Consider the following 15,063-nt stretch of genomic DNA (forward strand, 5'->3'; position numbering starts at 1 on the left):
AGCAAAGTCAATGGAGAAAAAAGGGGGGGGAACGCTGTTTGACTTCCGAGGCGTGTTTGAAAACGGAAGCAATTACTTCTGGGTTTTCAGCATTTGGCTTCCGAGACGCTCAAAAACCAAGGTACCAGTGTACAATATTTGGATCTATTAAAAAGCTTGAGGTCTCATGTCTAACTTGCATCTTTATAGATGATGCAGAGCAACTGAAAAGACTCTGAAGTTGAGGACCGTTCTTAAACAAGACTTGGAAAGAGAGAATTGGTTTCTGACTCACTAACTTTTTAGGAATATTTGAGAGTGTCAATCAAAATATATATGAAGTGACTCAGTAGGCATTATATACTTGGATTTTGAAAAAGCTTTTGGCAGAGCCACTCATCAAAGGCCAGTAAGATAATTTAGTTAAATAAAAAGAGAACAAGTCCTCTTATTGATTAGAAATTCTTTAAAAATGTGATGCAGACGGTAGGAATAATAGGAGAGGAGGAAGCACAGCGGCTCCCTTCCAGAATCCTAGCAGTGCTAGAGAAGGAAGGGGAGCAGACAAGCTCAAGGCTCACTGTTGCTTTTTCTCCTAACACTAAACCATAGTTCAGTGTTATTTCTAAATGAGGCTGTTGTATTCTATAATTATGCATGAAAATATAACCAGTGGTATTACCTGAACTCCTGCATCATCTTCTTCTTCAGGATGTGGTGATCCTGGTGGTGTTTTTTCTAAATCTGAGTTTTCAGAACCTTCTTTTCCCTTGTTGACCTTTTTCTTCACAGCACTGGATTCCAATTCTGGTTTCTTGTTACTAAAACGTGAGTGGTTGAATAAACAAAGCTTTTTACACCACATGGAATGGAACATACTTGAAACCATTTCATCATAGCTACTTCAATAACTCCAACCTAATTCAAAATTTTAAAAATGTCTTAAATGCATCCTATTACTACTACCTGTTAAATCTCTGCAATACACTTTTCTACTAAATTCATCCAGTAGAGCACAAAACTTAAAAGAAAAAAAGCATGCTAGCTCAACAGCCAGTGCCTATTAGACACACAGGAGCTTAGAGTGGGATGATTTATAACAGTACAGTGGTACCTCGGGTTAAGAACTTAATTTGTTCTGGAAGTCTGTTCTTAACCTGAAACTGTTCTTAACATGAGGTACTACTTTAGCTAATGGGGCCTCCTGCTGCCACCGCACCTCTGCCGCGTGATTTCTGTTCTCATCCTGAAGCAAAGTTCTTAACCCGAGGTACCACTGTATTTAAAAAAAACAGTGTATGTTAAGGGCTTGTGTTCTTGTTTTTTTCTCTTTTATAAGTCTTCATATTTCTAAAAGTGGAAATCATACCACAGGATGTGCCTTGCCATTAAAATGGGGGAAAGGACAGTGTTGGATGACATGCAAGAAAATCCTGCCCTAGTAAAGAAAGTCCTGATTCTCCTAAAACCAGTAAGGTTTGAAAGCTATACACTCACTCTGACCCCAGAATGCCGACAGCAAGCAGGTAGAAGTTTTTACTTGCCAGAACAGGGTTAGGTGCTTCCCCTTCAACATATCAAAGCCATGCTAGAATTCAAAGCTACTATTATCTTCAACTTGAGGTTTTTGAATACCATATGCACAATGTAGAAAGCAATAAAGAAATAAAATTCTGAGTCAGCTCAATGTGAATGTTAGGAGCATTTTCTACGGAAGCAGCTTTCCTATCAAAATTCTTATGAATACTCAGGTGTCATTCCTCTGATACATTTTGCAATTCTCATTCTTTCTCTCTCTTTCCATCCCTCCCTCTCACACACATACAGATTCTTGTGTGTAAAAGTGCAACTGTATCAGGAAGATGAAATAACATATATATCCAATATTCACTTCTGTCCCCCTTCCCAATTTTAAGTTCCTAAAACACCTATATTCATTGCTTCTGCCAAACATATTTGTGGCTTTTAACCTAAATACTCAAAATTAACGTCAGAAGAAAAAAAAGACAGGAGATATCTGAACATTTATAAACTGAAAACACCGTGTTTCATATAATAGTCTATAACATGAGGTACCTTAATTAAGTGCTCCATTTCTTTTTTAATATAGCAGTTGAAGAATACAAATTTTAAATATTTGTTATTTAAACTCAGATTATGAAGAACAATATACGCACACACACAATGTCTATGAGAACCTGACATTACTAAGAATGTTTGATATCTTTAGAAGGGATACAAGACAATTTTTTTAATCAATCTGTACAACAGTTCCTTTTGCAACTGCCCTAGTGTGTATACTACACATGGACAGAAGTCTCCCCTACTATGAGGCTCCATTTCCAGCATTTATTTCCGCTCTAACTGCCACAAATTATACAATACTACAGCTGAACACTGGGCCCCTTTCCTTTCATCTGCACGCCAAGAGCAATCAGATTACCCTGGTAACCAGTGGTCACATGACCAGCACCTGCTCTTTTGGCTGGATGCCACTGACTAAAGCCATCTGCTTCCCTCAATCAGCTTTCAAACATTCTCAACACCTGCGCTGCAGCATTTTGTGGTTTCTTTTATCAAATCAGTGCAAAACTGCTTCCCAAACTTTACATATTTCTCAAATTTGTTTAAATCAAAGGTAAGCCTGTCGTAGTTGAGCTGCTGCCAGGTAAAGCAAGTTGACAGGCTAGTGCTTTTTGCTGGTGACCTCTATAAATCAGAGCTAAGCATACCATTTAATTTAATAACAGTTAGTGTACCCTGGGTGCACTACTGCATTTGAGTAACTGGCGTAACATATTGAAGAACAGCACAGGGCAGGTTTGATAAAATGTCAATTTGCTGAAAGGCTAGAAAGTGCTAATGATTCCGTCTTTTCTATTGTTCAGGACATAAAGAATCTCCAAGTGCTTGCAACATAGGAGGTTTCATGCAAGCCACATAGTGAAATTTAAGCAGAAAATCTGTATATTCAGAAAGCTTCCTCCCTTCTAGCTAGCTAGTAATAGGTAAGAGTATGAACTAAAACATTTTCATCACTGGCGACCTACCTCAAGTGTAGATAGACTTCAGTTCTGCAGAATCTACTTTTGTTTTTTTACTAGAACCTCAATGTCCACCATCCATAGCAAAGTGCACAATATTGGCTCAGGGAGACAGGCATACAATTAAAAAGCAGGGTGCCTTCAAACACATGCTCAGCCCAGGAATTTGTTTTCGTTCACAGGACTGAGCTCTATCCTTTCACACAAAAATGCAATCCTAATTTCTGCCCAAGCTTTATTTATTTCAGCAGCCTATTTTTTTGTTTCTGCTTTATTGTTGCTATTGTTGACTGATGGAAAGTTGGGAATCTTTATAAATCTACTGCAAGTCATCCAGTAGATGCTGATTTACCTTCTGCTCGTCCATGACCTATATAATTCAACTTCCCTCCCTATGCAGTATTCTGACATGGAACTTCCAATAGTTGTTATATTCCTTCTAAACAGAAGCACAGACGCACACTATTCATACAAGAGGGATGACAACACACCTAGAATCCAATTTATTTCAACTCCAAATTTCAGACAAATAGCCAAGCCCAGGAAACCTATCTGTTTAATAAAATATTTGACAAATTAAAGGAAACAATTTGATAAGGATTGTCTGCATTCTGTAGCAGGCAGTTTAGAAAGAAAAGTTGAAGATATGCTCTGTCTCAGCTTCAGAGCATTTACATCCCTGGTCTTCAGCTTGGTGATAAACAATATATATTTCACCTGCTGATTTGGAACATTAACTGTCTACAATGGGCAACAATTACTTATAGTCCAATTTCAAAGGCATCCTAAAGGTATTCATAGCCACATTTACCTGCAGGTACTGCACATACACCCCCCCCCCCCAAAAAAACATAGCCATTATCTGCATGCACACAATAACATTCATACACCTAATCACTGTATTCATAATTAGTACATTTGGGACAACTGGAGACTGCACTGCTCTTACAAGTATTATTTATTGTAAAAAAATTATAGAGGGGAAATTACAAGTATTTTGAGAGCTGCTGTAGCAAGATATTTTGACGTTTCACACATGCACAGAATCAAGCCTAAGTTAAGACATCCTATACAACATGGATAAGCTATGTCAAGTATGGTATAATGATGCGGAATGGACAAAATAGCACACTAGTAAAATAAGGTTAGAGATAAAGAAATACAGGGAACACTAAAAAGAATAGTTAGCAACACAACAGCAGAAGAGGCTTCAATGGCAGGAACTACAACAGCAACTACTGCCAAACATGCAGCTGAGACAGAAGCAACCAACAGGGCCAAATCAACCAATCCTGAAGCAGTAAATTTAGCATTTGATGTAATTGGAAATACATTTGTTTACATGCTTATCCTACAAATTTCGCGAAGCTCGAGGACAGGCTATGCTGCCATCATCATTTATACATAAAAACAAAGAATTCACATATTAAACAAGTTTGTAATTACTAAATTAAATAAACAGGTGCTAAAACACAACACTCTTTACTACTCAAGCCCTGCCTTCAAAAGGCTAGCCAAACAAGTATGAGAGTCTAGTTTGAGAGTCTCTCTCTCTCTCTCTCTCTCTCTCTCTCTCCTGTGTGTGTGTGTGTGTGTGTGTGTGAATTCTACAATCTTCAGGCACTTACCAAGAAACCTTGAGAACATGAACATCATCATCATCATCATTTCAGCTTATTAGTTGCTTAATACAAAATGTCTTTATACCTATATACAGGAAACACTAATAGGTCAATAAACCTTGTGCTCTGGCCATTGCTGCGGCGGGGGACGGGAACGGGGACTAATCAATTGTGGGTCTTCTGCATCATCTAGTGGGGTTTTATTTCTTATGCTTATATGGTCAACATTCACCATCCATGCCAGCTTGAGGGGTGCCAACTTGAATAAAATATTGGGGGGGGGGAGAGATAAGCCCCACCCCACTTAATTCATCAGAAGATGTGGTGTTCTCACACCATTTGAATGGCAATGCAAACCAACTTAGTGGGGGCCTGGTCCCCTCAACTAGTCTATGGGGGAGTGAGGGGACATCTACCCCTAGGAGTTAGCTCCTATGCTTGGGAAATATGGATGCCTTGATTTATATAGGTGTGTTACCGCTTGGGGGGTATATTGTATGCTGCATGCGACATGCTGTAATACCCTGCTACTGTAACGGTCAGTGATGGTGAGATTGTCAGTAATGATAACTATACTTCCATAAACCATTTTTTAAAAAATACTTTGGGAAACTAGGCATAATCTCAGGTACAATGGGCTCAATATATACAGTCGTACCTTGGAAGTCGAACAGAATCCGTCCCGGAAGTCCGTTTGACTTCTGAAACATTCAACTTCCAAAGCGCGGCTTCTGATTGGCTGCAGGAAGCTCCTGCAGCCAATCGGAAGCCACAGAAGCCTTGTCGGATGTTTGGAACACTCACTTCTGGGTTTGCGGCGTTGGGGAGCCGGAACGTTCGACTTGCAAGGCATTTGGGAGCCAAGGTATGACTGTACATTAAGACCAGCACATTAAATTTTGCTGAGAACACTGTTAGTAGTCAGAGGAGACAAAAAAAATGTACAAAAATATCAGCAAACATTCTGTGCTAGGAGATTGTGTGTGATCAGGCTTTCACCTAAGCCAAACCATGACTTAGCACAGGGGTCGGCAAGGCTTACCAGGCATGGGGTGGATCACTCCCACAGAGATCCTCCATGGGCTGGGCTGGCGCAGCACGATGCAGAAAGTTGTGTCTGCACATGTCCATGAAATCGCGCCTGCGCAGAAGCGATTACCAGCGTCTGGGCATGCACAGAAGAGATTTTCGGAGCCACAGAAGAGAGTCCCCGGGCTATGCTGTGCCAGTATAGGGCAGTGTGCGGGGACTCGTCGAGTGGGCAGCTTGGTTCGGGGGCGGCTCGGGGGCCGGTTAAACAGCCTCCGTGGGCCACTTTCGGCCCATGGGCCTTAGGTTGCCAACCCCTGACTTAGCAGGAGTGAGAAAGTATGTGGGCTCCTGGTGAGGAGACTACAGCCAGTTCTCCCCAGTTTTTCTGCTGCTGTACCATGGTTTGACTTAGCGTGTCACCCAGACCCAGGCTCATAGTTTAGTTCTTTCCAGAGAAATAACGAGTTGTAACCAAGGTTTGTCCTATGGTTTGAAGCTCATGGTTTGTCTGCGAGATCTAAACCATGAGACTGGATTAGGATGACACACTAAGCAATGCAATGGTATAACTCAGCACAACAGCAGAATGACTAGAAAGGAACAAAGCAGTGACAATCTCTCTGGAAGTCTGTACATTTTCTTGTTTGTGCTAAGCAGCTAAGCCATGGTTTGGTTCTGTATAGTGTATGAATGACGACAGAATGATCTGCATCAGTTAGAGCTGTTCAGTAGTGGAAAAGTCTCCCACAAGAGGTGGTGGACTCTCCTTTCTTGGAGGTTTTTAAACAAAGGTTGGATGGCCATCTGTCATGGATGCTTTAGCTGAAATTCCTGCATTGCAATGGGTTGGACTAGATGACCCTTGGGTCCCATTCCAACTCTATGAACCTCTGCAAAATCAAGGAAAGAAACACGTAAAGCATATTACAAGGACCAAATTCACAGGGGCTATCTATGACAGAGGGTTAAAGAATTCTCATAAAATAGAATTGATGAGAAGTTTTCCTATTCACAAAGTGGCAATGTCAAGAGCAGATCCAGAACGAACCCACAAGATATAAGGTCAAGTTACAGAGAAAATAAATTTCATCAGTGTCAGGTATTCCCAATTTCCCCTTCCCAACATATTAAAAAGCCTGACAACTATGATTACTTTGGAATGAGATTATCTAGAATCAGAAATCAGTTTATTTGCATCCAGACCCCAGTCAGATACACTGAATAAGCACCGATGAATCAGAAGCTGGATCAAATGAAAAATGGAACTATGGCTTCTAACAACCAGTCTTAGAAACTGAGATATGAAAGCTAGGAGCTAAATGGCCCCTTAAACTTAGGTTATGAGCACAATGGAATGTCTAGGTGCTTTTTGAATAATAGGAATACAAAACAGAAAATGAATGAACAGCAGCTAAAATATTATGTTGATTTTTCACATGGTCTAGTCCTTCCCCAGCCCACCCCCACTAATACTCAAGCTCAGAAATAGCTCACACTAATAACATTCCCTGTCGCAAAATGTGCCTAGAAAAACAGGAATTTCGAACACTATGATGGTACTGAACTTCATGTCTCTTAAGCATCATTTTGAGGAGATTTCACCCCTCCCATACCCAAGAATCTCCTGATCATCTCCTGATGGTCTCTGCTGACTCTCCAGAGAAGAGGAGGCGTGTCCTGCCTATCTACTTATTCTGCCCAGCAACATATCTGTGTGTGTGTGAGAGAGAGAGTCAGTCAGTCAGTGTATCGGAGAGAGTGAGAGTGTTGGAGATCCTAGAGATAAGATTGCTGTTAGAGCAGCTGCAGACTCTCAGTGTAGCATTGATTTATGCTTAGAATATTCAGCTCTGTATATAGCTTTGTATCATAGTTGTAGTTATAGAATAAAAGGAAGATATTCTACAGAGCTGCTCTCCGAGTGGTTTATACTCTGCAAGACTCTGCAAAACTCTGCTGCGCAACGACTGTATTATTGAGACAGTGAATCCGGTGCTCTGAGCTCTGAGCTGTGAGTCCACAGCACTGTGACCGTTTCCTGTGAGAAGGAGGTCTCTGGCGGTGCTACCCAGCTCGCCTAGCCCAGTCGGGGTTGAGGTGCAAGAGTCCAGTTGGTGCACTGGCTCTAGGGCGATGCTGACATCGGTTATGGGCCCAGTCGTTGTTCCAGTCGTCTGACCTGGCGTTGTTCCAGTCATCCCAGGCGTCCCAGTCGCCAGAGGTTTCTGTTGCTGATTGCCGGACGGTGGAACGGACGCTGCATGCTGGACTGATTTGCGGTGCCCAGAAGCAGAGCTGTTTTGGAGCAGAGTGTTCAAGCTGCCGCTGTTGCTCTTGCTGCTGCTTGATTTATGGAGGTATGTTGCTGACTGCCAAAGGAAGAAGATAGCATCCCTATTTGCCTGTTAATTGCGCTCTGAGTGGGAGAGAGAGTGGCTGAGGGAGTCAAGGCTTTATCTGTGTTGCACGAGGGAAGTGTCTTGCTCTAAGTAATAGCAGACATGGCCTGTGCACATTCTAGCCAGATGGCTCTGTCCTTTCCTCTCCTCACGCCTGAAACCTATGCAGTTTGGCAAGTAAAGATGAAAGCGCTTTTACAGAGGGAAAAGCTATTTCACACGATAGAAGATGACCCTCCAGATAAGGATGATGATGATTGGGCTGAGTGGCATGCTGCAGATATGAAAGCCCGAGGGACAATTGTTTTGAGTGTTTCAGACCACTTGCTGGTGAACTTAGAGGGTCAAGGGACTGCACAAGCTGTTTGGCATAAGTTGAGAGATATGCATCTGAGGCAGAATGCTGGTTCCAGTGTGATTTTCTTTAAGAAGCTGTGCAGGCTGCAGTTGGAGAAAGGTGGTGATTTGCCTAGCCATCTATCTCAATTAAAGCGTCTCAGACAGGACCCTGTTCAGCGAGACCTGGCTATTTCAGAGGCTGTGTTTGCAATGCTGATGATCAATAGCCTAGATGAGTCTTATGATGGAGTGGCTGCCCAGATTTCCACAATGCGTTCTGACCGGCTAACAGAAGATTATGTGTCTAGCGTGCTTCTGAGTGAGTGGGATCGCAGACAGGCTGTTAAAGAAAGCCGGGACTGTGCTGTTAAAAATGTGCTTGAAAATGTGCCTGAGTCTTCAGCAGGGGAAAGTGAAAGTGAAACTGCTGCTGTTAAAGCTTTGAAATTGAAGCGGTGCTTTTCGTGTGGAGCACAAGGCCATTTGAGTTTCCAGTGTAAGAAGTCTTCAAAGAAGAAGGGAAACTTCAGAGGCAGAGGGGGAGGAGGACGAAATCCCCAAGCACCTGCTACTTCAAAGGCCTTGATCTCTCGCTGTTCCAGTCAACGTGGGCGGAGTTTCTTCGTGGTCGACTCTGGCTGTTCAAACCACGTGGCCAAAGATAAGAATCTCTTTGTTCAGCTTGAGAAGCAAGAGAAAGAAATTCATCAAGCAGATGGGACAGTTCTCACGAGTGTGGCTCAGGGAACTGTGTTCTTAAAGAGCCTGAATGCAACTATTAAGAATGTCCTGTATGCGCCTGATATTCAGGACAATTTGTTGAGTGTTTCCCAGCTTGATCGTCAAGGGTTTAAGGTGGTGTTTGCTAAATCTCGCTGTGAAATTCTTAGAGATGGCAAGCTCATTCTGTATGCAAAATGTGTAAATGGATTGTACCAATTGCCTTTTGTTTCAGGTACAGGCACTGCAGAAGCTACTGAGAAAGAGTGTTGCAACTTGTCTGTGGATAAGAATGAGAAGTTGCATGACCAATGTATTCATTATTACCACCGTATTTATGGTCATTTGAATTTCCAGGCTGTGGCAAAAATGCCTGATATGGTTCAGGGTATGAAGTTGAAAGAATGTCCCTACCACATGAAATGTGTTTCTTGTGCTGAGAGTAAGGCACGGCAAGCTCCCAAAGGTACAGAGTCTGGGAGAGAGGCCAAGAAACCATATGAAGTCATTCATGCAGACTTAGTGGGGCCCCTAGCGCTCTCTAGAGGCAATTCAAGGTTTTTCATGGTTCTGATAGACTCCTATTCGAAATATGTTTGGGTCTATATGCTGCAGAAAAAGTCTGAAGCCTTTACCAAGTTTCGCCAGTTTTGTAAATGGCTCAGAAATGTATATAATGAGAATGTACGTTGTCTTTTCACAGACAGGGGTGGAGAGTTTTGTTCAGAAGAGTTTGAGAGTTTTCTTTCTGAACAGGGCATTGAGCATAGGACGGCCACGCCCAGATCACCCTGGCAGAATGCTTTATGTGAGAGAGTAAACCAGACTCTGCAGCAAGGAATCAGAACGCTGTTACATGATTCAGGGCTGCCCAATCCTTTTTGGGCTGAAGCTCTTTCGTTTTTCTGTCATGTGTATAACAGGAGATACCAGTCTAGTGTAAATTGCACCCCATATGAGATGCTTCACGGAAGAAAGCCATGTGTAAAGCATTTTAAAATTTTTGGTTCGGAGGTTTGGGTGCACACCTCGCAGGGTGACAAACTGAGCAAGCGTGGAGAACATGGTGTTTTCCTAGGATATGAGAAAGGGTCTTATCGTGTTCTGATCACAGACACGAAAACCATAAGGCTGACCAGGAGTATTGATGACAATCCACAATGGGACAGAGTTGGCGTTTTTCAGTGCCATCCCATTTGTGATGATGGTGCAAAAGGGGCAAAGAAAGTTAAGAGGAAGGCAAGTGTTGTTGGTGGTGATAATCCTGATGCCAATGTAGTTCCAGATGATGGCACAGATTATCAGAGCCCAAAAGCCTCAGGTGAGTCTGACGCTGACTCAGACTTAGCAGCTTCATATACTTTAGCTCCCCATTCTCCCAAAGAGAAGGAAGCACCAGAACAAGACAATCAGAGAGTTTTGCGCAGATCCGAGAGAACAACCAAGGGTGTACCACCGAAAAGGTTTTCTGAAGAGTTTGCAAAGACTGCGGTCACGAGCAACTCTGGTGGGGTTTTCAAACCTAGCATGAAGTGTGCTGAGGGTAGTAGCACAAAATGCTTTATTTATTTCCTTACCTGATATTTGAAGGAAAGCGTGTATTTGAGTTCTGAAAAATGGTTTGTTCAAATCTGCCTAATTAGAGATGTCAATTTGCATTTGAGAGGAAGAAATGTGTGTGAAGATTTTTCCAGAAGCTGCTTATTCAATGGTATTGTAAAAGTGTTTTATATGCCGGGAGAGAGATACCTGCAGATATGTTAACCAAGGTTGTAAGCAGAGAACAACTTTTGGAGTGTATGTGCAAATTGCAGTTATGTTAAAGATTCTTGAAATGGTCGGATGAAATGGGGGAGGATGAGGAGATTTCACCCCTCCCATACCCAAGAATCTCCTGATCATCTCCTGATGGTCTCTGCTGACTCTCCAGAGAAGAGGAGGCGTGTCCTGCCTATCTACTTATTCTGCCCAGCAACATATCTGTGTGTGTGTGTGTGAGAGAGAGTCAGTCAGTCAGTGTATCGGAGAGAGTGAGAGTGTTGGAGATCCTAGAGATAAGATTGCTGTTAGAGCAGCTGCAGACTCTCAGTGTAGCATTGATTTATGCTTAGAATATTCAGCTCTGTATATAGCTTTGTATCATAGTTGTAGTTATAGAATAAAAGGAAGATATTCTACAGAGCTGCTCTCCGAGTGGTTTATACTCTGCAAGACTCTGCAAAACTCTGCTGCGCAACGACTGTATTATTGAGACAGTGAATCCGGTGCTCTGAGCTCTGAGCTGTGAGTCCACAGCACTGTGACCGTTTCCTGTGAGAAGGAGGTCTCTGGCGGTGCTACCCAGCTCGCCTAGCCCAGTCGGGGTTGAGGTGCAAGAGTCCAGTTGGTGCACTGGCTCTAGGGCGATGCTGACACATTTCACACTTAAACATGATGATAATAAAAATAAGGATTTTATATACAGGATAGATTTTACAAAAGACAACAACCAGAGTACTGGCACTCTTTGGTTCCCTTCGCACTTCACCAAGAGGTATTCTATCCCACAGAATAACATATATTAAAGGACACTGCAATGATATAGGTATACTAAGTGCATAGATCTTTCAGACATCTTTTCAGTAGATTGCATAGCAGGTAGAGAGATGTACTTGAGATATTTTCACACACTCACTTATTCACAGCCACACCCACACCCCAGCTATGTTAAACTTGTAGAGAAGCATAAGACTGTAAGCAGGATCCTGCTGGATTGGACCAAAGGCCTATCTTTTCCAGTGTCCTGTTACCCAGAGTGTTTAATTATATACCTATGAGAAGACCACAAGCAGGACTTTTTTTAGTATGTATAACCTACCGTGGGGTGTTAGAGCAGGGATAGAATATCTGTTGGGGGACATGTTGTGCTCCTTGTGGGGTAGTTTGTTGGTCTTAGGTCTCCACCCTGCACTCAGGCCTCACCTGTGGCTCCTAGAAGCTGTCGGCATGTGGCTGTGGCCACACCTCAGGAAATGGCTTTGACTGGCTGGCTAAACCAGGTGAGGGTAGCCAATGAGTTTCAAACCCTTGATGAGTTAGGGACTTCCCTAGCATGCGAAGACAGCTATTGTGATTAGTGACCCTTGGCAGCCTCATTTTCAATGAATCTGTCAAATCCCATTTTAAGGGGTCACTACTGACCAAGCATCTTCCATGAATGTGTGAAGGGCCCTGTTTGCACCAATGCAAAGAGAATTCTGTGTTTTAAAAAGTTTTATAGCACCCATTCAGAGCTCAGAATTATGTAAGTTAGCTTAATTTTCACAGCAGTTTTATATTCACAGTCGCATGCATACATTAAATTATATTTCTACCTATAAGGGTGCATTGTATTGGAATACTAACTTTTTATAGGAATAGACTATGAGTAGGAAAGTGTTTGAAGAGTGTGGAAAAGTGACAATCACTCTCTCTCCTCAGAATTCCCAAGTGCTCTGCTTCCTCCTCCCACTCTATCTTATTTCTTTCCTCTCTCATCTTGCAAAATCTATCCTAGGTCTCTTATACTCCCCAACTTTCCACAGGTAAAAGGCTACAGAGTTTGGGTGTGCAAATCTCAGACTATTCAGAGGCTAGATCACTATGCTGTTCAGATGCATTCTTTCCCATGAATAATCAATGAATAATCTAGGGAGAAAGATAGAAGAAAAGGAGACACTGGAACAGAATCATAGAATTGTAGAGTTGGAAGGGACCCTGAGGATGATCTAGTCCAACCCCCTGCAGTGCAGGACTCTTTCACCCAATGTGGAGCTTGAACCCATGACCCTGGCATTAAGAGTCTCATGCTCTACCAACTGAGCTCTCCCACACTGAGTTATCCCAGAAAATAAATTCAACAAAATTACCTGGTCCACCTTTCACTACACAAATCTATAGATACACATTACTTCACTTTCCATCCTTCCATCCTACAGGTCAGAAGGGAAAGAGACCCTTCAAGTGCAAAAACAGAAACAAGCCTACTAGCTATCCCCAAGCAAAAAGGAAAATGCTCTTCTTTCTCCCTTCCTCTAAAGTTGTCTAGGGTTGTATGTCCTTAACCTTCATGGACCACTGGACCAGCTATATAAGCTTTCTATTGAAACTTCTGCAGCCCTTCTGGGGCAGTAACTATAAGCTTATTGACACATACAAAACCACACATTTCTCAACCCAGAAGACCACTTAACCAACTCAGTTCTTGGCTGCAATGGAATGCACAGTTGGAAGACTTACTGAACTGAACATTTGGGATACACAACAGGCAGCAGAATTATACAATTTGCAATCCCTGTTTACATAAATAAATGTTGGATATTTAGTTTCACATGTCTCATTGAGTTGCAAAACACCATTGAGAAAGGATGCTTCAGTCTGATCACGAATTGTCCTAAAATTGTGAACAAACTTTCTCTTAGTTTTGAGTTTCACAGTAATTATTTCCTATATTACCTCTGCAATTAAATACTATAAGAAAAATGTGGCGTGACAAACACCAAGGAAAACCACAAGAGTTTACTTTCCCAGCATGCTCTGCCTTTACTTGATAGGTTTCATCACAATTTCTCAAGGTTAAGTCTATTCAAATTCAGTGCTATCAACAAGAGTCAATTCATAGTCATCTGTACTCTCTCAGAACACTACAGGTTTTCATAGCTTACAAATTTAAATGCAGAAAACATTTTAAAAACAGCCAAATAAGATTGTCGAAACACTGGAAAATACTGAAAAATCTATACCAGTTTTGAGAAGAAGAAGAAGAAGAAGAAGAAGAAGAAGAAGAAGAAGAAGAAGAAGAAGAAACTGTTCCAGCAGTGCTGACCCATCCTTCTTAGAAGTAGTTCTTTAGCCCGTAGACTTTAGAAAACAGAAATTTGTTCTTAACATGATTTTTTGTTGGGTTCCAGGATGGGTCCCAATTTGGTCTGTGTGGCTGTTTTCCTCAAACCATGTCCAACTGACTTCATATGTGAAATAGGGTTGCCAAGGAATGATCAGAAGCCTTAAAGTACTGGTCGGCAGTGAAAGAAAACTAGCATTGATCAACTGTAATATCATTGGGAACTCCATAGCAAGGGTGATTCCAGTAGGCTTCTTGGGAGCCATGAGCAGCTGATTGGCACTTGCAGCAAGAACATTATGAAAAGACTGCTGGATCAGACCAACGGCACATCTAGTCCAACATCCTGTTCTCACAATGGCCAAACAGGTGCAATCAGGACCTGAGCCAAAGAGCATTCTCCCCTCCTGTGGTTTCAAGCACTGGTATTCAGAATGATATTGCCCTGAACTGTGGAGGTAGAGTATAATCATCATGTCTAGTAGTCACATACAGTCGTAACCTCCATGTATTTGTCTAATCCTCATTTAAAGCCATCCAAGTTGGTGGGCATTATTTCTTCCCATGGGATTGAGTACCATAGACGGATTTGCACTTACTGAGGCTTGCTGTAAGCACAAGTATCCTTTTGCATTGCTGGCTTAAATTGCAGCTGATGATGCAAAGGCTCTTCCTCTGTAGGAGGAGCTCAAGCTGCAGCCACAAAGTAGCTTTTCACTTTTAAGTCATCTGATGACATTGTGACTAACAGATGGGGACCTCACCCACCTGTCAAAATGGCAAAGTGTGCCTCTCTGTGTTCAGGACGGTTATGTTCCCTGCCCCTAGTCTGCATGGACTTTCAGTGCATACTCTCCATGAACTGGTCTTTTCCAGACCTCCTTGGAGATGCCAGAGCCTGAATCTAGAACATATGCTCTACCACTGAGTTATGTTATTTTCCCCTAAAGCCTCTTTCGGTTGGAAACTGCTGTAATTCATTACGAATGGACATTAATAGCATGTATGCTCACTTAACTCTTCCACAGAATATTGGAATAAGATAATAAGCATAAAGCAGGGCTTAC

General features: G+C 42.2%; 1 protein-coding gene across 8 annotated transcripts in view; it reads right to left on the bottom strand.

The window, feature by feature from the left end:
• CHD7 (chromodomain helicase DNA binding protein 7) overlaps positions 1 to 15,063 on the bottom strand; it is a 145,186-nt gene that overhangs the window by 60,237 nt on the left and 69,886 nt on the right. For all 8 annotated transcript variants that reach the window (XM_081013251.1, XM_081013250.1, XM_081013249.1 and 5 more), the window contains one exon: positions 662 to 800. In XM_081013251.1, the coding sequence (XP_080869377.1) occupies positions 662 to 800 (139 nt within the window). The remainder of the gene's footprint in view (positions 1 to 661; positions 801 to 15,063) is intronic.

This window comes from Podarcis pityusensis (assembly GCF_964106645.2).
Source record: "Podarcis pityusensis genome assembly, chromosome: 7".
Taxonomy (NCBI): Eukaryota; Metazoa; Chordata; class Lepidosauria; order Squamata; family Lacertidae; genus Podarcis; species Podarcis pityusensis.